Source organism: Ursus arctos, unplaced genomic scaffold (genome assembly GCF_023065955.2).
Source record: "Ursus arctos isolate Adak ecotype North America unplaced genomic scaffold, UrsArc2.0 scaffold_4, whole genome shotgun sequence".
Taxonomy (NCBI): Eukaryota; Metazoa; Chordata; class Mammalia; order Carnivora; family Ursidae; genus Ursus; species Ursus arctos.
The window spans coordinates 38,376,720-38,400,024 of record NW_026623056.1 but is presented as its reverse complement, the minus strand read 5'-3'; the positions used below and the strand labels follow the sequence as shown (position 1 = coordinate 38,400,024).

General features: G+C 35.7%; 1 protein-coding gene across 1 annotated transcript in view; it reads left to right on the top strand.

Moving 5' to 3' along the window:
* Window positions 1-23,305, top strand: part of ATP6V1A (ATPase H+ transporting V1 subunit A) — a 57,162-nt gene that overhangs the window by 10,151 nt on the left and 23,706 nt on the right. Inside the window, exons 2-5 of the mRNA XM_026493520.4 lie at window positions 16,781-16,875; window positions 19,588-19,716; window positions 21,665-21,879; window positions 22,162-22,299. Of these exons, the coding sequence (XP_026349305.1) occupies window positions 16,791-16,875; window positions 19,588-19,716; window positions 21,665-21,879; window positions 22,162-22,299 (567 nt within the window). The 5' untranslated portion in view covers window positions 16,781-16,790. The remainder of the gene's footprint in view (window positions 1-16,780; window positions 16,876-19,587; window positions 19,717-21,664; window positions 21,880-22,161; window positions 22,300-23,305) is intronic.

Genomic DNA, 23,305 nt, shown 5'->3' with positions numbered 1-23,305 from the left:
TCAGTTATCTGTAAGTCCTGGTCTTAGGTAATGCAGAATTAGGCAGTGGGAGGTTTTACTCAGCTGAGGTGCAACATCCACGAATTGTTTTAAATATACTTCTCCTCACTGTCCTCTGTCTCATTTGTTTCAAGAAAGGGAAAAAATTATCATTAATTCAAAAGCAGGCTGACACACACCAAATTCTTTAATGGGATACAAAGCAGACACTTACAGTACAGAATCTGCTCAGGTCCCAGCCTCGTGTACCTACAGTGCTCGAACATACCTACAGTACTAGAATGCAGATTTATGGTACTTGCTATTGTTCAGCGGGATGTGAGTGTGTGTGTGTTTAAATATGATCTCATCCTCACCCAAAGATACTGTTGGATAACGAGGGTGGGGGAAATACCTATAAAGAGGCAGAGATAAACAGGCTCTCAGTTCTTTATTGTGAACTATTTCTACTTCAAATTAGAGCAGTATAAAACAATAGACAGTAACTCTCCCTCTTATCTTTATCCTCCAAATGAGTCATTGAACCATAGCAACTTTGATATCCAAAATATTAGAGCTTAGCCTGTGTCTTGGAAGACAAACCTTTCTATATCTCATATGTCAAAAATTCATTCAAGATAGAGTTAAGATTTTCCCAAATCTTCATCCAAGATACTGCTTTAAGTCCTGTTCTAAAAACATAGACGAGTAAGTACTTTGAAGGCATATCTGACTTCTGTATTCCTGAGCTGTTAAGTATTCCCAGGCTTTGCTGAGCTTGACAATATTGAAGTGTGCTCATACAGCCTTATCAGGAGCCACATCAATTCATTCTAAACAGACAGAAACTTGATTGGCTGTTTTCCATGGTTCCTCCTGTGATTCTCCTGGGGTTAAGATTCTCTTATGAGTTTCATAAACCGTGTTGTCTTTTATAACTATTAGTCGACAAGTAAAAGCAAAAATGAATGTGATATATACTGTGTAAGCATTTATGCCCTATAGGAGTCATATTGCTAATATTTTGTGCTTTTGAAATAGTTTTATTGAGTATAATTGACATAATTGCACATATTTAAAGTGTACAGTTTGATGTTTTGATGTATGTATACACCTGTGAAACGATCACTGCAATCAGTATAGTGAACATGTCATCACCTCCAAAAGGTTTTTTCTCATGCTGCCTTGTGATTCCTTCCTTCCATACCTCCCCACTACCCATTTCCAAGCAACCATTGATCTTTTTTCTGTCCCTGTAGGTTAGTTTGCATTTTCTAGAATTTTACCTAAATAGAACCTTTTTTTTTTTTTGGTCTGCCTTTTACTTAGCATAATTATTTTGGGATTCTTCCAGGTTTTAAGCATTTCAGTGTTTAATTTTTTTCATTGCTGAGTATTATTCTGTTTTGTAACTGTACCACGATTTGTTTATCCATTCATCTATTGATAGATATTAGGGTTGTCTTTCCAGGTTTTGGCTGTTATGAATAAAGCTGCTATAAACATCCATATAAAAGTCTTTGGACATTAAGTTTTCATTTTTTTAAAATTGTTTTTATTTTAAGGTATTTTTTAAAGATCTTACTATTTTTTTTTTAAAGATTTTATTTATTTATTCAACAGAGATAGAGACAGCCAGCGAGAGAGGAAACACAAGCAGGGGGAGTGGGAGAGGAAGAAGCAGGCTCATAGCAGAGGAGCCTGATGTGGGGCTCGATCCCATAACACCGGGATAACGCCCTGAGCCGAAGGCAGACGCTTAACCACTGTGCCACCCAGGCGCGCCAAGATCTTACTATTTCTAAGTAATCTCTACACCCACTGTGGGGCTTGAACTAATAACCCCAAGATCACAAGTCTTGTGCTCTACCAACTGAGCCAGCTAGGTGCCCCCATATGCTTTCATTTCTTATGGGTAAATACCAAGGAGTAGATTGGCTGGATCATATGTGGGTGTATGTTTAACTTTTTAAGAAACTGCCAAATTGTTTTTCAAAATGCTTGTATCATTTTACATTCCTGCCACCAGTATATGATAGTTCTTGTTCTATATCCTCACCATTTCCTATGGTCTTTTTAATTTTAGCCATTCTATTGTGTGTGGAGTGGCATTTTATTTTGCTTTTAATTTGCATCTTTCTAATGATGTTAAGCATCTTTCATGTAGTTATTTACCATCCATATATTTTCTTTGGTGAAGTATATGTTCAAACCCTTTGCTCATCATTTTAATTGTTTTTTTTTAATCCAGTGTGGGGAGTTTTAAAATATATTCTAGATATGTCCTTTATTACATTTATGCTTTGCAATTATTTTTGCCCAGTCTGGGACTTGGCTTTTTTTCTAACAATATTTTGAAGAGCAAAAGTTTGTAATTTTCATGAAGTACAATTTATCAATTTGTTCTTTTATGGATTGTGTTTTGAGTATTCTATCTAATAAATCTACCTAGTCCAAGATCACAAAGGAAGTTTTATGGTTTTAGGTTTTACATTTAGGTATACCATCCATTTTTAGTTTATTTTTGTATATGCTACAAGGTGTGGATTGAAGTACCTTTTTTTTTTTTTTTTGCATTTGCATATAGACTTGTTCTACCACTTATTAAAAAACTAACTTTCTCCACTGAATTGCCTTTGCACTTTTGTCAAAAGTCAGTTGTCCACTTATATCTGTATTATATAGCCCTTTTGAGCTAATAAATGTTTATAAAATTTTAAATAATAATACCAGGAAGACTAGAGATTTTATCTATTCTTTGTAGAATGATTTGGTGTTCCAGCAATCATAATCAAAATAGCCATTAAAATTTCAAGATTTTCAACTTCTAACAAAAGTTTTTACATTAGAAGATCATTCTGTGATGATGGTATTTGGTTTTAGCTTTGGCCTCAGCTAAATACTGGCTTTTTTAGATCTTGGCCATTGGGCATTAGGCCAAAATGTGTATTTAGTGCACTTCAAAGATGGTGTATCAGTTTTCACTCGGCAATGAATGAGCGTGCTTATATCCCACACAGCCTTTGCCAGTATTGTCACTGAGCGATATTGTAATTCTCTACTATGTGTCAGTGTGCTTTACTATGTAATTGGGGTACTCAACGAATGAAACAGGTATAGTCCCTGTTTCCCTGGCATTTGCAGTCTGGCAGTGGAGACAGACATTGAACAACTCTGTTCACAGATTTGTAATTACAGTGGTAGCAAGTATGACAAAGGAGCACTATTGAAGACTGCATGGAATACTAGGCAAACCATTAGAAATGCAGCTTCTTGCCCTCTGAATTGGAAGTGTCTGTGAACTTTTGATTGAAGTCATACCTTTAAGTCCATGTTGTGAAGTGTTTTCTCACCTATACTAGGCAGCATTCTTTCCCACTTCTTTGCACACTTTATCCTTTAAGTCATATTTTCATTGCAGAGATTTTATGAACTCCTGAGTTGAAGGTGAACCTGTTTATGGTGATGCTTCTTTTAACATTGGGTTAATGTGTCTTTGTACACTTTGTAAACCTATCTCTTCTGTTCCATCCATGAAATAAATGGCAGGACAGATCCATTTGAATACATAAATATCACTTTATAATACAAATGTAATAGCATTTTCACTGCAACACTGTTGGTGCTGACTCTTCTATATACATTGTTCTCAGATATGTGTATTGCTTATATTTGGCCATGTTGGCTGTTTGTGGTATGTTTGCTTGGCTAAACAATCCAGAAAATTTCTCCTTAATTAACATTTCAAAGAGTGATACGGTAATTGTAGGCAGTTTTCAAGAGAGGTTTCTTATTATTTTGAGCAGTGGCCTTTTTTTTTAAGTAGTTGAAAAATTTCTAGGTTGATTACTTTTAAAGGGGATAGTTCTCATACATGACTGCTGACATTTTTTTAAATTGGTACGATCACTTCAGCCACAGTTTATCTGAGACAACCTATCCAAAAGCCAAACAGCCATTGCAGTGCTCAGAGGCCACGAAGGTTGAGGATCCTCTCAGAAGAGAATTTGCTAAGGACAGTGCTTGGTACTGTGAACTTGGACTTGCGGACTATTTAACACAAGAAATTTCATTATTATTAAATACACTGGGGTTTGGGGGAAGACTGTAAGATTTCAGATAAACTAACTTCAGTTTGTCATTAGATCTTAAAGATATTTCTAGTTTTTCACTTTTGCAGTGTTTAACACATATGTAAATAAATCCTTATCCATATGTCAAATATATTCCCAGAGGTACAATTTATAATCAGAGGGTTTGAACATTTATTTTAAGGGCCTTGTTGCATATTGCCAGATTGCTTTCTGTATTTCTTGAAAATAATAAACCCAAATTGACCTTTCCTTGATGGTTATAGGTCATTCTTATGACCCTTAATTCACAGTCTCTTTCATTATCTACTTTTTATTTATTCTTGGAGTATAGCTCTCTAATAATTTGGTGTTTTGTTACTTTAAATCTGTAGTAATCTAAAATATTAGGTAATAATTTTTAATTGTGCATAAATTGAGTCAAGACAATATGAAGGTCTCTTGAAACATGTAGAAACTTAAAGACAGTCATTTTAGCAGTTTAGAAATCTGTTTTTCTATTTCTTAGCCTTGGTTCTAATGACGATTGACAAGTCTGACCTCCTTCTGTATAAATATTATTGTCCTGTATTCAGTTCTGATAACGGTTTATTATTGTTTCTAGGAAATACGTTTTTTTCCCCCCACATTTTAACAACTGTGAAATTAATGCCTGTCCTGAAATTTCTGGAGTGTAATAGAAGAGTATGTTATAATTGATGGTATCTTAGATTAGATGAAATATGGCATTACTTCTAGGTAGGAGTGTGTATGTAAGAATTGCTCTTATGAGACATCAGCATAAAGAGTATCATTATGGATCCTTAGTTGTTTGCCTTACCTCGGCTTCCGCTAGTCAGTAAGTTAAAATCAATAAAAGTATACCAGCAAGTGTAAAAAACAGAAATAGCAAAAAGTGGGAAGCTGTCTTGGTACCCAGTAAGGAGAATTATTAGGTAAGCTATGGTATCCCTTTAATGAAATATTTTACAGTTTAAGATGATACTTATGAATAACAATATGTGAGAATAGATTACAGTATTGATTATAAGTATGTCAAAAACTGTGAGGAAATAAGTCAACATTTAAGTGATGAGACTTGGAGTATATTTTTTTTTAAGATTTTATTTGTCAGAGAAAGACAGAGGCAGGCAGAGGGAGAAGCAGGCTCCCTGCTGAGCAAGGAGCCCTATGTAGGACTTGATCCCAGGACCCTGAGATCATGACCTGAGCTGAAGGCAGACACTTAACCAACCACCTTTGAGTATGTTAAAAATTGTAAGCCTGTTGCTTTTGAAAATAAATTTTAAAGAAAAATATGTAATAAATGCTTATTTTCTTTACTATTTATATCATTTGGCTCTCTTGGCTTTTATATCCTAGATAAATTTAGGATATAAATCAAGGGACTTTCCTCAGGGACTCATTTTTTTCAACCTGAAATCGAGAAAATGTTCTAAAAATTCACAAAAAGTCAAATGGGATATTAAGGTCAGGTTCACCAGAACTTTTTTACACTCTAGTTTAAGTTTTATCTAAGAAGTAAGAAAAATAAGAGGAATTTCTCACTCAGGTACTATTTATATAGCTTCATTGTTCCAAATTTATGACAGTCTATTAACCAAGTTTCCACTACTATTCCCTGTTATTAACAGTAACAGAATTGGGTGTTTTCATTAATATTCTTATTTGCTCCAAAGATGTTCATTTTCCACTTAGATGTGCCCATTTATTTTGCACTTCATTGCCCTTCTCTCTTCTCTTCTTTCTTTCTTTCTTTCTTTCTTTCTTTCTTTCTTTCTTTCTTTCTTTCTTTCTTTCTTTCTTTCCTATTATCAGTTGGTTAGGTTTGTATTATAAAGCTAGGCACTAGTAAAATATGGCATTATGCACTGTTCCTTAAGAATCTTAATTTTGGGGGACACATGGGTGGCTCAGTCATTTAAGCATCCAACTCTTGATTCTTGCTCAGGTCACAATCTTGGGATGGTGGAATCGAGCCCTGCACTGGGCTCCGTGCTCAGAGAGGAGTCTGTTTCTCTCTCTTGTTCTCTCCCTCTATCCCTCCCTACCCCTACCTCAAATAAATATATAAGTCTTTAAAAAAAAATCTTAGTTTTTTAAGAGATGGATATTTTAGGAGCAGTCAATTCTTGGTCTACTACTTATTCTTTAGTTTGTGAATAATCTGTCACCTTTTTTTCATCTCCCTTTTGCCTGCATATTAATCTTTAACCTTTGTAATTCTAGTATAGAGTCAGTTACTAATGAAAAACAGGCAACTTTGGTTTTAAAAAAGAAAAGGTAATAGAGCTGTTGGCTGAAATAGGTCTTTTGAATTATTTGTTGTAAAATGCCTACATGTTAAAACCAGACTAAATCTGGTCTTCACCACTCTGTAGCTGTGTCGTCTTGAGTGGGTGACTTAAGTCTCAAAACCTATTTCCTAGTCAAACACCACTAATGTCATAAGGCTGTTAAGTATGTGCCCATTTTTTAACATAATGCCTGGAGTGTAAATATGTGTGTAATGAATAGTTGATATTATCTATTTTCATTTTCAGACATTTTTATCAAATTACTGCTGTGCAAGGTACTTTGCTGTGTGTAGGGAGAGGCCAAAAAATAATAAACATGCTCCTTGAAAGCAGGGATACTGAAGTATATTCATATAATAGCTTACCATTGATCATAGGCTTCTAGCCTATAAATTCAAACATAGAACTTATAGAGTAAATACAGTATTTTGTTTTTTTTAACTAAAGCTTTGGACTATCACACTCTATAGTACAATTTTATTTATAAAAATTTGAAGTGAAAGGAATCTAATTGCTAATTTCTAGAAATGCTATAAAAATTGTTTGTGGGCGGGGCACCTTGGTGGCTCAGTCATTAAGCATCTGCCTTCGGCTCTGGTCATGATCCAAGGTCCTGGGATCGAGCCCCGCATCTGGCTTCCTGCTCAGCAGGAAGCCTGCTTCTTCCTTTCCCACGCCCCCTGCTTGTGTTCCCTCTCTCGCTGTCTCTGTCTGTCAAATAAATAAATAAATAAAATCTTTAAAAAAAAAAAATTGTTTGCTGGCAAGCCTGTCAGTAAACGTATAGGTATGTAGCTGATAGTTTGAATTCTATTCCCCACTTAAGTGTCCACCTTAGCTTTTATATTTACTATTTCTTTTACAAGAATGCCTTTATTTTGATAAATGGAGGGGTGTAGTATGCATGTCCTCAAAAAGTTTTATTCCAATAGGAGTAAATTTTTCCTGATTCTGTTAGTCCGGTTTGCCATCTGTGATTTTTCTGTACTTCTCTACACTTTGGTTCCCAATTTTGTCTGCATGTTTCCTTATTGTCCATCTCAGTAATTTTTGTAAGCTATTTAAGTAGTGACCTTATGTTTGCCTTTATTCTTAACTTTTTGGTCTATCCATTCTTATCTATCTATCTATCTATCTATCTATCTATCTTTTTATTTAAGTAGGCTCCATGCCGAGGATGGAGCTCAATGCAGAGCTTGAACTCATGACCTTGAAATCAAGACCTGAGCTGAAATCAAGAGTGGATGCTTAACCGACTGAGCCACGCAGGGGCCCCCATTCTCCTTTTTTTAAATAGCAATATGAAATATGTATAATATAAAAATATTTATTCTTGAAACGTTTTCTTTTCTTCTTAGATTGGTTAATTTAGTAGACCAGTAAAAGCAACAGGGACCCAAATGCAAAGTGGCCTGTCTGCTTAGATTAGCGCCCTACAAGGTCCCAGGTTGGCTGTACATCTCGTGCAGATGAGCACATCGCAAGGGGAAAAACGTGTTTCTCATGGCCTGTATCTTTTAAAAGAGCAAAGAAATTAGGGGCGCCTGGGTGGCTCAGTTGGTTAAGCGTCTGCCTTCAGCTCAGGCCCTGATCCCAGGGTCCTGGGACCAAGTCCTGCATCGGGCTCCCTGCTCAGGGGTGAGTCTGTTTCTCCCTCTGCCTGCCACTCCACCTGGCTTGTGCTCTCTTTCTCGCTCCCTCTCTCAAAAAAAATTTAAAATCTTAAAAAAATAAAAGAGCAAAGAAATTATTTCCACAAGCTTTCCAACGGACTTTGCCTTACCTCTTTACTGGTCACAACATCATTATATGCTCATTTCCAAGCCAGTTATTCTCAAAGAAACTAGAATTACCTTGATGGGCTTACCAAAATTGGAGCCAACTTAGGGTTTTGTTGGCAAGATAAAAATAGAAACTAGTTAAGCATAGTCATCTGCTGCATAAACGTTTCTAATGGAGTTGCTGGGTGGGTAGATTAAATAAAATGAGTAGGAAAGTGTTTCACAAAATGATGTAGTACTGTACTCTATAAATACTAGGTAGTGTTATTAGCTGGAATTCTACTTCTTTTATAACTTTTGACTAACCATAAGAATATCAAACAGATTTATGATGCCCTTTTCTAAGAAGGTAAACTGTGTACAAAATGAAGTATTAAGTGCCCCAGGATTTTATATGTAAATAATATTGTCCTGGAACCTTGGTATATAGCTCTTACATAACACCTCATACTTGCCCCCCAGGAACCCCTATTATTTCTGGAATGATGAAATTACTATACAGTGCACCAACCAGTAGCAATTTAGAGAGGACCTTGTAAAATGGAAGAAACAGAATTGGGCCTCTGGTGTTGTGATTTGCTACTGCAGTGTTCCGCAGCGTGGAGAAGAGACTGCTGACTCATTAGAGCAGATGGTTGCCTGTGCTAACTTTCTGGATTTTTCCCCTTCTACAGCAGGGTTTTGTTTTAAATTTTTTATAGATATGGGTGGAAAACCCTACAACTTGTCACTGTAGGAATTTTAGTTGTAAATTGCATTTACTTTTTATCCTCAAAGTAGAAATCAAACAAGTAAAGGCAAAGTTTTTGTATAATCATTGAGTTGATTTCTCTGGGTGCAGCTATGTATGCCACATTGTTTTGAAGTTTTTTAAAGTAGGTATCATGCTTTTTTTAAATGATGGAAAGCAACAAGAATAAGTGTATATTGTAATAGGAAGGAGTTAATAAATAGCATATAAAACTTAATGTAGCATGAAATCATATGTTACTTTGGATATTATGGAGATTTGGGATAAGATTAACTTACAGTGTAATGTAACTTGCAATATGATTTGCTTATTTCAAGTTAAAATGTTTTGGGATGTTGTTGTCTTATACATCTTTAAAAGCCTGTGCTTTTTCACGTAGAGGCATAAGCATTAAATAATGAAACGGAAGATTTTAGTGTGGAGTATTTTTATTTTCACTATTTTCATACATAACAATGAAGGGTGATTAATGGATACAAAGTAGTATGTTGTGTGACCGTGCTTATCAAACTGCTATGTGCTTAGTCTTTTTCTGTGATTAAGTCAATATAAGTCTATCTAACAAATAGTTTTTATTTTACCTGTGGGAAGGAAGCAATTTCATATTTATCTTTTAAAACAGATACTATATATAATAGAGTGCAAAACTTACTTGGATTAAGAGAATGTACAAGAGCATACACAGAAATTTTTCTGGGGGGTACCTGGGTGTCTCAGTTCATTAAGTGTCCAACTCTTGATTTTGGCTTAGGTCATGATCTCAGCATCTTGAGATGGAGCTCTGCATTGGACTCAGTGCTGAACGTGGAGCCTGCTTAAGATTCTGTCTCTCCCTCTCTCTGTGTGTCTCCCTATGCCCCCCTCACTCGAGTGTGTGCATTCTCTCTCGCTTGCTAAAAAATGAAGTTTCCCTGCTTATAGTAGACTGCTGTAACATCCTGTTCTCTGTCAAGATTGGGAGGAGATAGAGGGGTATTTATTCACTGTTTACTTGTTTTTCTCCTACTGAGGTGCTTTGGTAAAAAATATTTGGAAGTACAATGGGAACCCTTATCTCAGTGCTGTGAGAATTGAAAATTTAATGTTCAAAAAAGCTCATTACCTTGGACCAGTCTGTGGAAGTTTCTTAAAGTGTTTTTGAAGTATTAAGAAGTTGGAGCCAAAAACTTCCGGACCTGCAAAACATATTTTCCAACTCTATCAGAAAAAGTACTTCAGAAGTTAAATAAACTCTTAATTGGGACTTCTTTTCCTATAACTACTGATGGTGGGTTCTATCTAAGTTATATGTTGAAGGACAAAAAGTGAGTTCCTGGACGAAACTAAGGCTTTGGTTGTATGGGAACCTGACCTCTACGTTAGTTGCTTGACTTAGCCCAAGCATTGTCCTAAGTGCCCTACTTTCTAAAGCCACTTTTGTATTTCTTTCCTCCTTTGCAGAATAACTAGTTATAAGATAACTAAGAAAACAGGCCAAAGATCGTTGTGGTTCAAGTGTGAGTCTAAGTTTCATTATCCAGGGAGCAATTATTCACTTTATTCATTATTTGAGCATTTTGGGTTCTCTGGAATCAGATGCCAAGAGTCTATTGTATAAGATGTTTGCTGGGGATCAACACATGTGAAGGGAAGGGGGCAGACGCCGAATTGCGCACAGAAGAAGTTGAAATGCAATTCAGGTCTGGAAAAGCCTTAGCTGACCCTGTGGGGAGATCTGAAGTGAGTAGTAACTTGTGAAAACATCCTACATCCTGTTGACATGGCTGGGTCTTTATACCTGCGCTTTGCTCGGTCACCAGGTGCAGGTGGCCAGCGAAGGATGTGAAGGTGGGCCAGGCAGCTCTCTGCATCTGAGGCCAACCCTGGGGTGACAGCTGCTGGCTATCTGCTGATGACATTTTCTGTCCTTTTTTGAAGGGGAATCTGGATGTTGCATCTCCCTGTCTAATTTGATAACACTGTTGCCCTGAGGCAGAGACTGCTGTCCTTCCTACCGGATAGGATTGTTTAGATGCAAATGTTAGAAATCAGCCTAGTTAATTGAGGCAGAGAGTGCAGGGCTTAATGAGCAGAGGCATTGGAGTCAGACTGCTGAGATTCAAACCCCACCTGTAAAGCTTGCCAATTTTGTGATCTTGGGCAGTTACTTAAATCTCCATTTCTTGGGTTTCTCATTTGTAAAATGAAAGTGGTATTAGTGGGTATGAAGTTATTAAGTAACTATTCACTGAGTACTTATTTTCTTTGCCCAGGCACTATTTTCTTTGCCCTCGTGAAACTTGAATTGTAGGGAGTGACACATGTAATAAAAAAGTGAATTAAAAAGAATTATGTTCTTTCACGTAGTTAGTTATAAGTGCTATGAAGAAAAGCAGGGTAAGAGCATTGAGTATAACAATGGGATCGGGGGACTATTTATGGGAGTGAGGAAACACTTTCCAGGCAGGAGCACACCAAGCAGAAGGGTCTGAGTTGCTGGAGCTGAGATTAAAATTTAACTGTGTTAAAACATATAAAATGGACAAAAGTCCTGAAAATTTTTTCATTTTATATTTTAAAAACTCAGTTTTAAAAGTTTTAAAAACTTTTCATAATTTTCTTATTTTGTCCTGAAAGATAGCTGGTTTGGGGATGTATTTAACCACTTCTGTGCATGTAACACAATGGTGTAGAAGAAGCTAAGTTACACATAATCATTTTCATATATTTCTCCTCTTAACATTGACTTTTTAAAAAGTAGAATCATCTTGATTTGCTATATAAGAATATTAATCAGATGAATGCAGGTTTGTGGATCTGGTAAAAGTATCTCTAAATTTATAGAATTATTATTTAGGCTCTTAATTCTCTTACTAGTTTGATGTCACTGTTTCTAACGTCTGTTGTCTTTGGCATAAATTAAATAATATATGCCTAAAAATAATACAGTTAAAAACTATAGAATCATTAGTTTCCATGGTGGCTAGGATTATTCAGCTGAGTGATAAATCCACAAGGCAGCTGAATCACGAATAACCCCTTTGATTTCCACTAATCATTGCTCATACATTTAGAGGTTCTCACTGTTGTTTTAAAGGGAACGTATATAAATACTTATTTTTAAAAATCAGAACAGATACCTGTATTGCCTTCTGAACTCTCTCCAGAATACCTTCATGAACCCTGGAAGATTTGAATCATCTATGAAGAAGCTCTACTCTAATGTCTCCTTGTTCATCCTTCAAGACTTTGCTTACCCTTTTCTAAATCATTCCTGTCCTGCCCAAGTCCAGGTTTGATGCCTTTGTTTTGTGCTCTTCCAGATCAGCCTGACAGCTCCTATGAGAGTATGTGTCACTTGTTATAACTACCTATTTGCCTTTTTATCCCACCAGGCCAGAAGTTCCTTGGGGGAGAGATTGTATCTTACTACTCCATTATATTTTATATTTTCAACCTGTAACACACAGCACCTGGCACATCCTGGATGCCTAAAATCTACCTAGTTTTAGAAAATAAAGTTACGGTAAAATACACTTAGTAGCTAAGAAAAAAACTAGCCAAGTGACTAGATTTTGTTCAAGTAAAAGGAAGGTAGGAATATACTAGGTGCTTTTTAGAAATTAGGCAAGATAAGCTTGTATTAACAATACATTTAGTAGTCATTGCTTTTACTTTTCTGTTAGGCTTACTTTTACCTAAAAGTAAAAGTTACCATGCAACAACCCCATTAGATTTTACAGATGAAACTGAGGTTCAAAAGTTTGAAAGAATTTGATTTGCCTGAGGATATAATTTATAAATTCAAACTTAATCTGTCTGACTCAAAACCTTGTTTCAATAAAAAGAAGCAGCCAGGACAGATGAAATGGTACTCTTCAGTTCTTACTTGTATAACATTTAGAATACTATTTTTTATATTATTTGCTCCCCTTTAAAAGAAACATTGAGGGGCACCTGGGTGGCTCAGTTGGTTGAGCACCTAACTCTTGATTTTGGCTCATGTCATGATCCTCTGGGTTGGGTCATAGGATCAGGCTGCACGGTTAGCGCAGAGTCTGCTTGTCCCTCTCCCACTGCTCCCCCCCCCCGCCCCTCCCCGCTTCATATACTCTGTCTCTCAAATAAATAAAATCTTTAAAAATAAATAAATAAGACAAGCATTGATATTATGAAATCCTTCCAGAAAAGAGTAGCCTTGGGAGAGAAAGATCTGAAATTTTTTTTTGAGAGTTAAAGGCACTACAGAGAATTTCCTTGGGAGAGGGACATCCTCTGTGTGGCCACAGCAGTTGGAAGAAATAGGGCCAGAGGGTAGAAGCGATGGGGAAGTAGATTTATGAGGGATATAAGACACTAAGAGGAGATCTTTAAAAAACAGAATGGCTTTTTCAACATTGAAGCCCTGCTTAAATAGTGGTATTACTGATGAAATTCTTATAAGCATTTTACATTTCACAAGGAACGTTCAACAATTTGTAATTCAGTCGCAACTCTGGGATGGGTATTAGCATTATTCCTACTTTTCAGATTGAAGGTACAAAGAGATGATTTGTCCAGATCCTCCTGCATCATGTCACTGGTAGAACCAGGGTGTTCAAAGTTTGCTGACTCAAAATTTCATGCTGTTTCCACTTTGATAGGCAGGTGACCATGTATCATGTAGGAAATACCCGTATTTGAGGAAGAGGTTAGACTGTTATTATCACGTTGTCTTCTGACTTTGAAAATCTCTTTTTCTGAAGATTAAAATTTGAACTTATTTGTTTGTTCACTACTTCTTTGAAGACTTTGCCCAGCCCATTTCCCAAATAAATGTTTGTCTTTAAACTTTGTTTTTTTCTTATTATTTAAGTGGTTTCTAGAAAAATTTGTTCTTTTTATAGTCCAGTCATTTGCAGTTCCATACCTGCTTACTTAGCAGTCCCTTCTACTGCATCTTTAGGAAGCCGGAAAATCCTAGTAAACCAATTTCCCCTTTTCTTTACTTCTTCCCTCAACTGCCCTTCTTCCAATTTAATTTTCCTGTTGAGAACACAAAAATCTTTTGTCTCTTTTATTGTGACACTTGTGACTGTGATATGTGGTTTATTTTTTTCTTTCTAATTCAATTCCATTGTTTCCAGTGGATTTAAGTATACTCCAACTTTTATCAATAAATTACCAGCCTTGGTAGTCTCTACCTTATCACCAAGGCCATCTTTAAGTTCTTGGTACTTTTCTTGACCCTTTTATCATATTCTTCTTACTTTCAAGTCTCCTCTATCTCCATGTGGTTTCCATCTCTGTTTTCACTCATACTTGTTTCTTTAATTACTTGGTTCTTTCTTGGTAGACTTATCTACCATTCTCCTTCTGAAGAGCATCAAGCCAGAACTCCACTGTTAATGACTTCATTGTTACACTCTCCTCCCCAATTCTTTGATATCTTGGTTAATGGATTATAGATTGTGCCCTGTGGAGTATATGGTTCCATAGTGATCCTTCAGTGGCTCCAGAAAGACAAAAACACTACTCAACCCTGCCTGAATTAATCCCCAAATCTCAGGTTTGTTTTTCCTTTTTCTTTCTGTATTCTATCTGGACTCAACTTAGCCTCAGAACTTACTTTCCACCTACCTGTTCGCCTTACCTCATCCATATTGGTTTGCACTTCTCCCACATCTGAATCAATTTCTCCTCTGCTCCCAGTGTGTTGTTATTTTGGAAGGCAGCTGTGCTTACCATTATACTGCTAATGCCCAGTGTGTTGTAATTTTGAACACTAAAGTCATTTTGCTTTATAGTACATTTGTTTAAAGCCAGTGAAAACTCCTTTATTCACAATCTTTATTCCCTAAGTTCAACACAGTGCCTTTTCAAGGTAGGAGCTCAATAAACATTTAATAAGTTGAATTCCATTGACATTCAAGCCATAACTATTTCCAGAGCTTTTCAGCTTCTCAGCTTGCCTGCATTCCCTCCCCTGCTTAAATCTGTTAGTTGAATTAAACATCATCCTTCTCATAACAGTTTCCCCTTGGTTGTTTCCTATTGTTTATAGGCTTAAAGTCCACTTGGTATTCATTTCAAGACCCACACATTAGTCTCTCTACCTTTGCATCCTTATTTTTTGCTGTTGCCTTAGTATAAACCTTTTACTCCAGTCAGACTGATCTGTTAACTGTTCCTGCAAATTTTATTTCCATTCTTTTGTTCTTGTTATTTCCCCCACCTGGAATGCCTTTGCTGTCCTCCTTAGTTTGTGCTAATTCTACCTCACCTTCAAGAAGTCTTCCCTAAACATTCTAATCTTTGTACTTCTGGTAAATAAGTGTGTATTATTTGGTACTCAATTACTTATCGATCTGTTACCCTTACTTTATGGTTGTTTGGGGACATTATTAGCTTTTTATATGTACATATACTTTATCTTCCTTATTAAATTGCCAATAATTATTAAGTTAGACCAGCAATCAAAAATAAACTTTCTACTTTGGGATCTGCAACCAGTTTTCTGTTTGGACTTGAATATTTCATTCTTTGGGTTTTTGAGATTGCACACCTATAAAATAAAGAAGTTGAACTGAATTTCTTAAACTGTTCTGTGTTCTGCTTTAAAAAAAAAAAAGAAAAAGGAAAATTGCTTCCAGAAAAATTATAAAGATAGATAATACATTAAGATTTTTTTATTATAAGATATAATTTGTCAGAAATGTTATAAAGATAGATAAGATATTGTAAGATATAGTTTATCAGAAAAATTATAAAGATAGATAATACATTTAAAATTTTTGGGGTGCCTGGGTGGCACAGCGGTTAAGCATCTGCCTTCGGCTCAGGGCGTGATCCCGGTGTTATGGGATCGAGCCCCACATCAGGCTCCTCTGCTATGAGCCTGCTTCTTCCTCTCCCACTCCCCCTGCTTGTGTTCCCTCTCTCGCTAGCTGTCTCTATCTCTGTCAAATAAATAAAATCTTTAAAAAAATACATTTAAAATTTTTTTATTGTAAGATATAATTTGTCAAATGGTGAAAAGTAAAGCAGAGAAGGAGAGAGGTATGTTGCAATTTTAAATAGGTGACCAGAGAAGCACCTCAGAGAAGGCGACATTTAGTAAAGACCTAAAAGAGGTATAGGAGTGGCTATCTGGGAGAAGAATACTCCAGGCAGGGGGATAAGTACAAAGATCCTGGGGCAGAATGCCTATGTTTTTGAGAGATGGCGAAGAGTTAAGTATGTGTATGCAGAATGATTAAGGGAAAGAGTAGCTGGAGAGGAGGTTAGAGTGGTAATGGCAGTGGGGACAAGATGTGTTGGGCTGGAAAAGCCATTGTTTATTATGCTCCTTGGTATTTTCTCTGGAGTACTTTGCATAGGAATATGTGATTTTGAATTTTAATAACTTAGACCACCCAGAAATGAGATACATTTTTTAAATAATTTTTATTTTGTTATATTAGTCACCATATAGTACATCCCCAGTTTTTGATGCAATGTTCCATGATTCATTATTTGCATATAACACCCAGTGCACCATGCAATATGTGCCCTCAATACCCGTCACCAGCCTATCCCAATCCCCTCCTCCTCCTCCCCTCTGAAGCCCTCAGTTTGTTTCCCAGAGTCCACAGTCTCTCATGGTTCATTCCCCCTTCTGTTTACCCCCCCTTCATTCTTCCCTTCCTTCTCCTATTGATCTTCCTATTTCTTACGTTCCATAAATGAGTCAAACCATATGATAATTGTCTTTCTCTGCTTGACTTACAGAAATGAAATACTTTTAAACAAATTTTAAGAATTTTATATTTTACTCTGAAGAAGTGGTAATAGCTCAAAAATAGACTGATGATGAGAGTTGACTACTTATGTCAGTTCTTTTGCTTTAGGGTTTGTAATTATAACTTTTTTTTTTAACCGTAGGTAAATTAACATGATGGATTTCTCCAAGCTACCCAAAATACTTGATGAAGATAAAGAAAGCACGTTTGGTTATGTGCATGGGGTCTCAGGACCTGGTAAGTAATATGTAATAATCTCAATAGTAAAGATTCCTAACTTCAATTAATGTCTTTTCAAGGTGTTTTAGGTAAAATACACAGGTTTCTGTTCACCCATATAAATTCTATTTGTCCCTAAAAGATTTCATAGTTGCTATAACACTGAGGTAATACCTCTATCATAAGATCTTCTCTGGCATTCATTATCTTAATTTGATAATTATTGGGCACTAATTTGTGATATCCTATTTATTATGTAAATGTATAATAGGTGTTCAGAGTTTTAGATATGTCTTAAATTTTTTTCGTTAAATTTGGGGTAAAAAGGCTATATAAAGTTTATAGATGTTAGTATGTAATACCTTGCAGATAATGGGCATCCAGTAAATATATGTTTATGTGGTTTGAACTTAAATAATTTTTTTCAGAGCATTTCTCAACAATATCATCCTTGGCTCTTTACATGTATAAATCCTTCTGAACGTTTATTTCGTATATCGCATAACTAGCTATCTGTGGGAAAGAAGTTTTATGACGTGAGAATAATAGAAAGCAGTTTAAAAACTTTGTTTATTCTGCCAAAACTTGCGGTACTGCATTTTAAATGATAAATCTCATTCTAGTATTCATTTTACTCCAACTGCAAAATATGATTCACAGTTTTCCATAGGTAAACCTGCTCATTGATTTATAGTTCTTAGTGCCATGGATATTTTTCCTTATGTCTTTTTATAAACCTCATGCTGTGGCTTTTTTGTTTTAAGCACAATAGACGTGATGACCTTTTTTGGTGTTTATGCAAATGAAGTCAGTCAGTCACACTGTTTATTTCTCCCTACAAAGCTTCTACAGCTTAGAACTTGGTGTTTGAGCATGAACTCACTGGCAAAAATACATTTCACTGTTTTCAATCTCTTGCCATTCTGAGAAACAGTTTTCCCTTTGATGATCAGAAGGGTCTTTAGGAAAGTTGGGCAACACTCAAGAACTTTTAGGGAAAAGACAAAAAAGAACACCATCAAAAGAGTTTAGGTAAAAATATTTCTCTGAAACTTGTAGTAAACTGCTCCTGGAACCTTTTTATTATTCTTAAGTACTTAATGAAATGGTAGAGAAGTGGAATATTTTGGGGTTTATGAAATATGACATAAAATTTTAGGGGCATCTGGGTGGCTCAATTGGTTAAGTGTCGAGCTCTTGATTTCGGCTCAGGTCGTGATCTCAGGGTTGTGAGATTGAGCCCAAAGTCGGGATCCGTGCTAGGTGGGGAGCCCGCTTTAGATTCTCTCTCTTCCTCTCCCCTCCCCCCTTAAAAAAATAATAAAATAAAATTTTAGTTGTCTCTATCATTTCAGTTCATCTTAACTATTCTTCTTATATAGTAGGTATAGAGGTAAATATTTATGAAATTAGCAAATCTTCATTATTCTAATCCAAGTTAATTAAATATTAATACTTTAATTGTTTCCATTTGAATATTACCCAATACATAGTTCTAATTAATTATATCAGAAGGCTAAATATTAAAAATACGGTTATTCCCACACATATCGGAAAATGTACAACTTTCCCTGCCTACCAGAAAAGTAACTTATTTACTAGACAGCATGATCTAAAATAGTAAGTAGAAATTCTGGTTCAGTATTCATAAGATATAGGGATTCTTAATCAGGACTTCACCCAGTGGTGATGACTGATTATAAACATCCTTATGAAAGGATGAAAGATCTAATAAATAATAAATAAAATATATTTTATATATTTATATATATATAAAATAATAAAATAAAAATAAAAATAATTTAAAAAATTATTTTTTAAAGATTCTATGTTTTAGGTAATCTCTGCACCCAACATGGGGCTCGAACTCACAACCTCAAGATCAGGAGTTGCATGCTCTGCCAACTGATCCATCCAGGTGCCCCTGAAAAAAATTTTTAGATGCATATGTGAGTTTTTCAAGGTAGTGCTGTCATTAGTTTATCAAAGGGGTCCTTGTTGCAGTAGAGTTTTAAGAACCACTAATATGAAGTGTTAGAAATGAAATTAAAGATGTTATTTTAAATACTATTTCTCAAAGGAATGGTGACAACACAGCAAACTGATAATTGTGTGGCATTCTACCATGCTACTAGCTAAAGCTCTTGTTCCAATTTTAAAGTTTTTTTTATTGTTCACAAATCCATCATTCCATGTTTTATAGCAACTTGGGTTGATCAAAATGTGTCTCGGGGCGCCTGGGTGGCACAGCGGTTAGGCGTCTGCCTTCGGCTCAGGGCGTGATCCTGGCGTTATGGGATCGAGCCCCACATCAGGCTCCTCTGCTGGGAGCCTGCTTCTTCCTCTCCCACTCCCCCTGCTTGTGTTCCTTCTCTCTCTGGCTGTCTCTCTCTGTCTAATAAATAAATAAATCTTTAAAAACAAAAAAATGTGTCTCAATGCTGCTAGGTAAGATTTTACCATATAGAACTTCAGACTTTTTGAAAATAATTTTCATGTGTATTATGTAAATGAAATAAATAAGCTTTAGCCTAACAAATTTATTTTGTTTACCTGTATATCATATGCTAAAAACACATATTTTCTTGAAACTGTATGTATGTTTCATAGCAGGTGTTTTATTTTTCTTAGTATGTGAGAGAGGTGTATTATTGGATTAATCAGATATTTCAATTATCTGTAACTATTCCCAGAATCTTAAATTACCAAATACTCATTTGTTCTTTTCAGTGGTTACAGCCTGTGACATGGCAGGTGCAGCCATGTATGAACTGGTGAGAGTGGGCCACAGTGAGTTGGTTGGAGAGATTATCCGATTGGAGGGTGACATGGCTACTATCCAAGTGTATGAAGAAACTTGTATCCTTTTTGGTTCAATGTCTTGCTACTTTCTACAAATCAGAATTTAAGGACTTATGGCAAAGGTAGAAGCAGCAACAACCAATAGTATCAAAAGCATGAAATGTTGGTGTTATAAAGAAACCTGATTTATAGAGGAATTTGAAGAAAGGTACTAGGAATGAATGACCTTATTTTAAGAAATTAGTATTCTCTTCTGAACTTTCATTGCTCTTAACTTTGAAGACTTAAGATAAAAACAAATGAACATGTATACTGTGACAACCCTCTCGACCACTGTCATCCTATATCTGGCCAATTTTCAAAACATACAAGCATGCACGCAGCCATTTTTATTAATTCCTTTTATTGTATATCCTTCTAGTTTGTTAATTGCATATATGAACCAATATAAATATGTTATTTTTCTAACCTTTTTTCCCAAAAGACCTCATATTATATGCACTGTTCTACACCTTGCCTTTTTTACTTAAAATATATGTATTATGGAAGATAGATAGGTATGTGATAAAGTATAGGAAAATGTTAATGGTAAGACCTAACTGGTAGATAAAAGAATTCACTGTAGGGGCGCCTGGGTGGCTCAGTCCTTAAGCATTTACCTTCGGCTCGGGGCGTGATCTCAGAGTCCTGGGATCATGCCTCACATCCGGCTCCTCCGCTGGGAGCCTGCTTCTTCCTCTCCCACTCCCCCTGCTTGTGTTCCCTCTTGCTGGCTGTTTCCATCTCTGTCAAATAAATAAATAAAATCTTTAAAAAAAAAAGAATTCACTGTAAAATTCTTTCAGTTTTGCTCTAGGTTTGAAAGTTTCATATTGAAAATGAAAATACATTTTGGAGATCTTTCTAGAGCAATTCATTGAAACTCCTATTTTTTTTTTTTACAACTATATAGAATTCCATCATATGAATATACCGTAATTTATTGATCTCTTTAATGATAGAAATTTTGGTTGTGTCTAGTCTATATATGTTATAAACAGTATTATAGTGTAACTGTAGTGTGAATTCATGGAAGTTGGATTCTTGGGTCAAGGTTTATGCGTTTTAAATTTTGATAGATTTTGCTGAATTGCCGTCAGTAAAAGTTGTACTGATTTTACTCCTGTCAACAAGTATGTGAGAGCACATGGTGTCAGTGTGTTTATTTGCAGGTTTTATTCTTTTCCTTTTCAAAACCACTTCTTAATTCTTAAGATTTTAAGGTTTTGCCCAGGTACTAATATCCTTTCTAGGGGACTGATATTCCTCAGTAGTATAGTTGAAACAATGCATTAATGATGTATTGCTTTTTTAGCTCTGTGGTTCCCAAACTGTGCAGAAGGCCCACTGGGCAGCTGCTGCAAACACATGTGATGTGCCAGGATATTTAAAATTTTTGAGGTTAACACAGGAATATCAGACATGTTGTCAGACATCACATGAACCAGTAGCTTCAGTTAATAGACACTTTTCATTATTTGGCCACACTATACTCTTGTCAGTGATGTCATGTCTTTGCAAAGCTGAGTGTTTGGTGATTGTTAAGCTAAAAAGCAGGTATCATACAAAAATGAATGTGGAACAGGTGTTCAGTCTGATTCTAAGGTTTGAAAATTTTACAGTGCCCAATAGGCACATTTGAAGAACTGGTGTTACTTAAAAATGAAATTAAGATACCATTTTTTTCTTTCAATCTATATATATATATATTCTTCTCTTAAAGTGACAGTTGTTAGACATACATATTTATTGGTTGGATAGAACTATTTAATAAATGGAATTATTAAATATATCTTTTGTCATAGGTCACTGTGAAAAAGTTAAACACTGAGGAGGTTGCAAACTAAGAAAGTTTGAGAATTTCAGCTCTAGCTTCTTAAGTATCATTTCCTGTTCAGCCGTGGTGTTTCCTTCTTATAGAGTCTCTAAACTTACATAGTGAGTTTTCCTCAACTACTGTTTCTAGCTGGTGTATCTGTTGGAGATCCTGTACTCCGCACTGGTAAACCCCTCTCGGTAGAGCTTGGGCCTGGCATCATGGGAGCTATTTTTGATGGTATTCAGAGACCTTTGTCAGATATCAGCAGTCAGACTCAAAGTATCTACATTCCCAGAGGAGTAAATGTGTCTGCTCTTAGCAGAGATGTCAAATGGGATTTTACACCTTGCAAAAACCTACGGGTATGTCTTTATAACCAAGATTTCTAAAGTTGGTGAAAGAATGTGAAATGGATGTTTAGTGAACTATTTTGTACTTTAGTCAAATAAAAATAGACCACAGAAGCATAGTTTAAATTTTTCTTTAAATCTACCAGAAGAATTATAGAACTAATATGTTTTATTGATAAATGAGGCAAATGATTTAAATAATAGCAGCAAGGATGAATCTACTTGACATTAATTAAACATTAAACAGCTTGATGTTTATTTGAACCTTAAACAGCAGATGCATTTGTTCTCTAGGTTGGTAGTCACATCACTGGTGGAGATATTTATGGAATTGTCAATGAGAACTCACTCATCAAACACAAAATCATGTTACCCCCACGAAACAGAGGAACTGTAACTTACATTGCTCCACCTGGAAATTATGATACCTCAGTAAGTATTTATAGTGTGGCCCTACCTGATAATTGTCCCATTTTAGTCCTGAATAGTCATAGAATTGATACTTAATGTGTAGGTTTTAAATGGTCCCATAATTTTTTTTTACCATGATTTAATACCCTTATCTATTGCAAAATGATTACCACAATAGGGTTAGTCAGCATTTCCATCAGAACACTTCATGTACTTAATTTGTGTTTAAGATCTACTCTGTTAGCCACTTTCAAGTATATAGTACAATACTGTTAACTACAGTCATCGTGTTGTACGTTAGATTCCCTTATTCATGTTTTTTCAAGTTTTATTTAAATTCCTATTAGTTAACATACAGTGTAATATTAGTTTCAGGTGTAGAGTTTAGTGATTCACCAGTTACATACAACATCCAGCACGCACCACAGCAAGTGGCCTCTTTAATACACATCATCCATTTAGCCCGTCCCCCACCCACCTCCCCTCTAGTAATTCTCAGTTTGTTCTCTACAGTTAAAAGTCTGTTTTATGGTTGCTTCTTTTTTTCCCCCTGTGTTCATCTATTTTTCTTAAATTCCACATATGAGTGAAATCCTGTGGTGTTTGTCTTTCTCTGACTTATTTCGCTTTTAGCATAATACTCTCTAGATCTACCTACATTGTCACAAACGGCAAGATCTCATTCTTTTTTATGGCCGAGTAATATTCCAGTGTGTGTGTGTGTGTGTGTGTGTGTGTGTGTGTGTACACATACAACACCTCTTTTTTATCCATTCATCAGTGGATGGATATTTGGACTCTTTCCATAATTTGACTATTATTGATAATGCTGCTATAAACATTGGGGTGCATGTATCCCTTTGAATCAGTATTTTTGTATCTTTTGGGTAATTACCTAGTAGTGCAGTTGCTGGGTTGTAATGTAGTTCTATTTTTAACTTTCTGAGGAACCACCATACTATTTTCCAGAGTAGCGGTACCAGTTTGCATTCCCACCAACAGTGCAAGAGGGCTTCCCTTTCTCTAC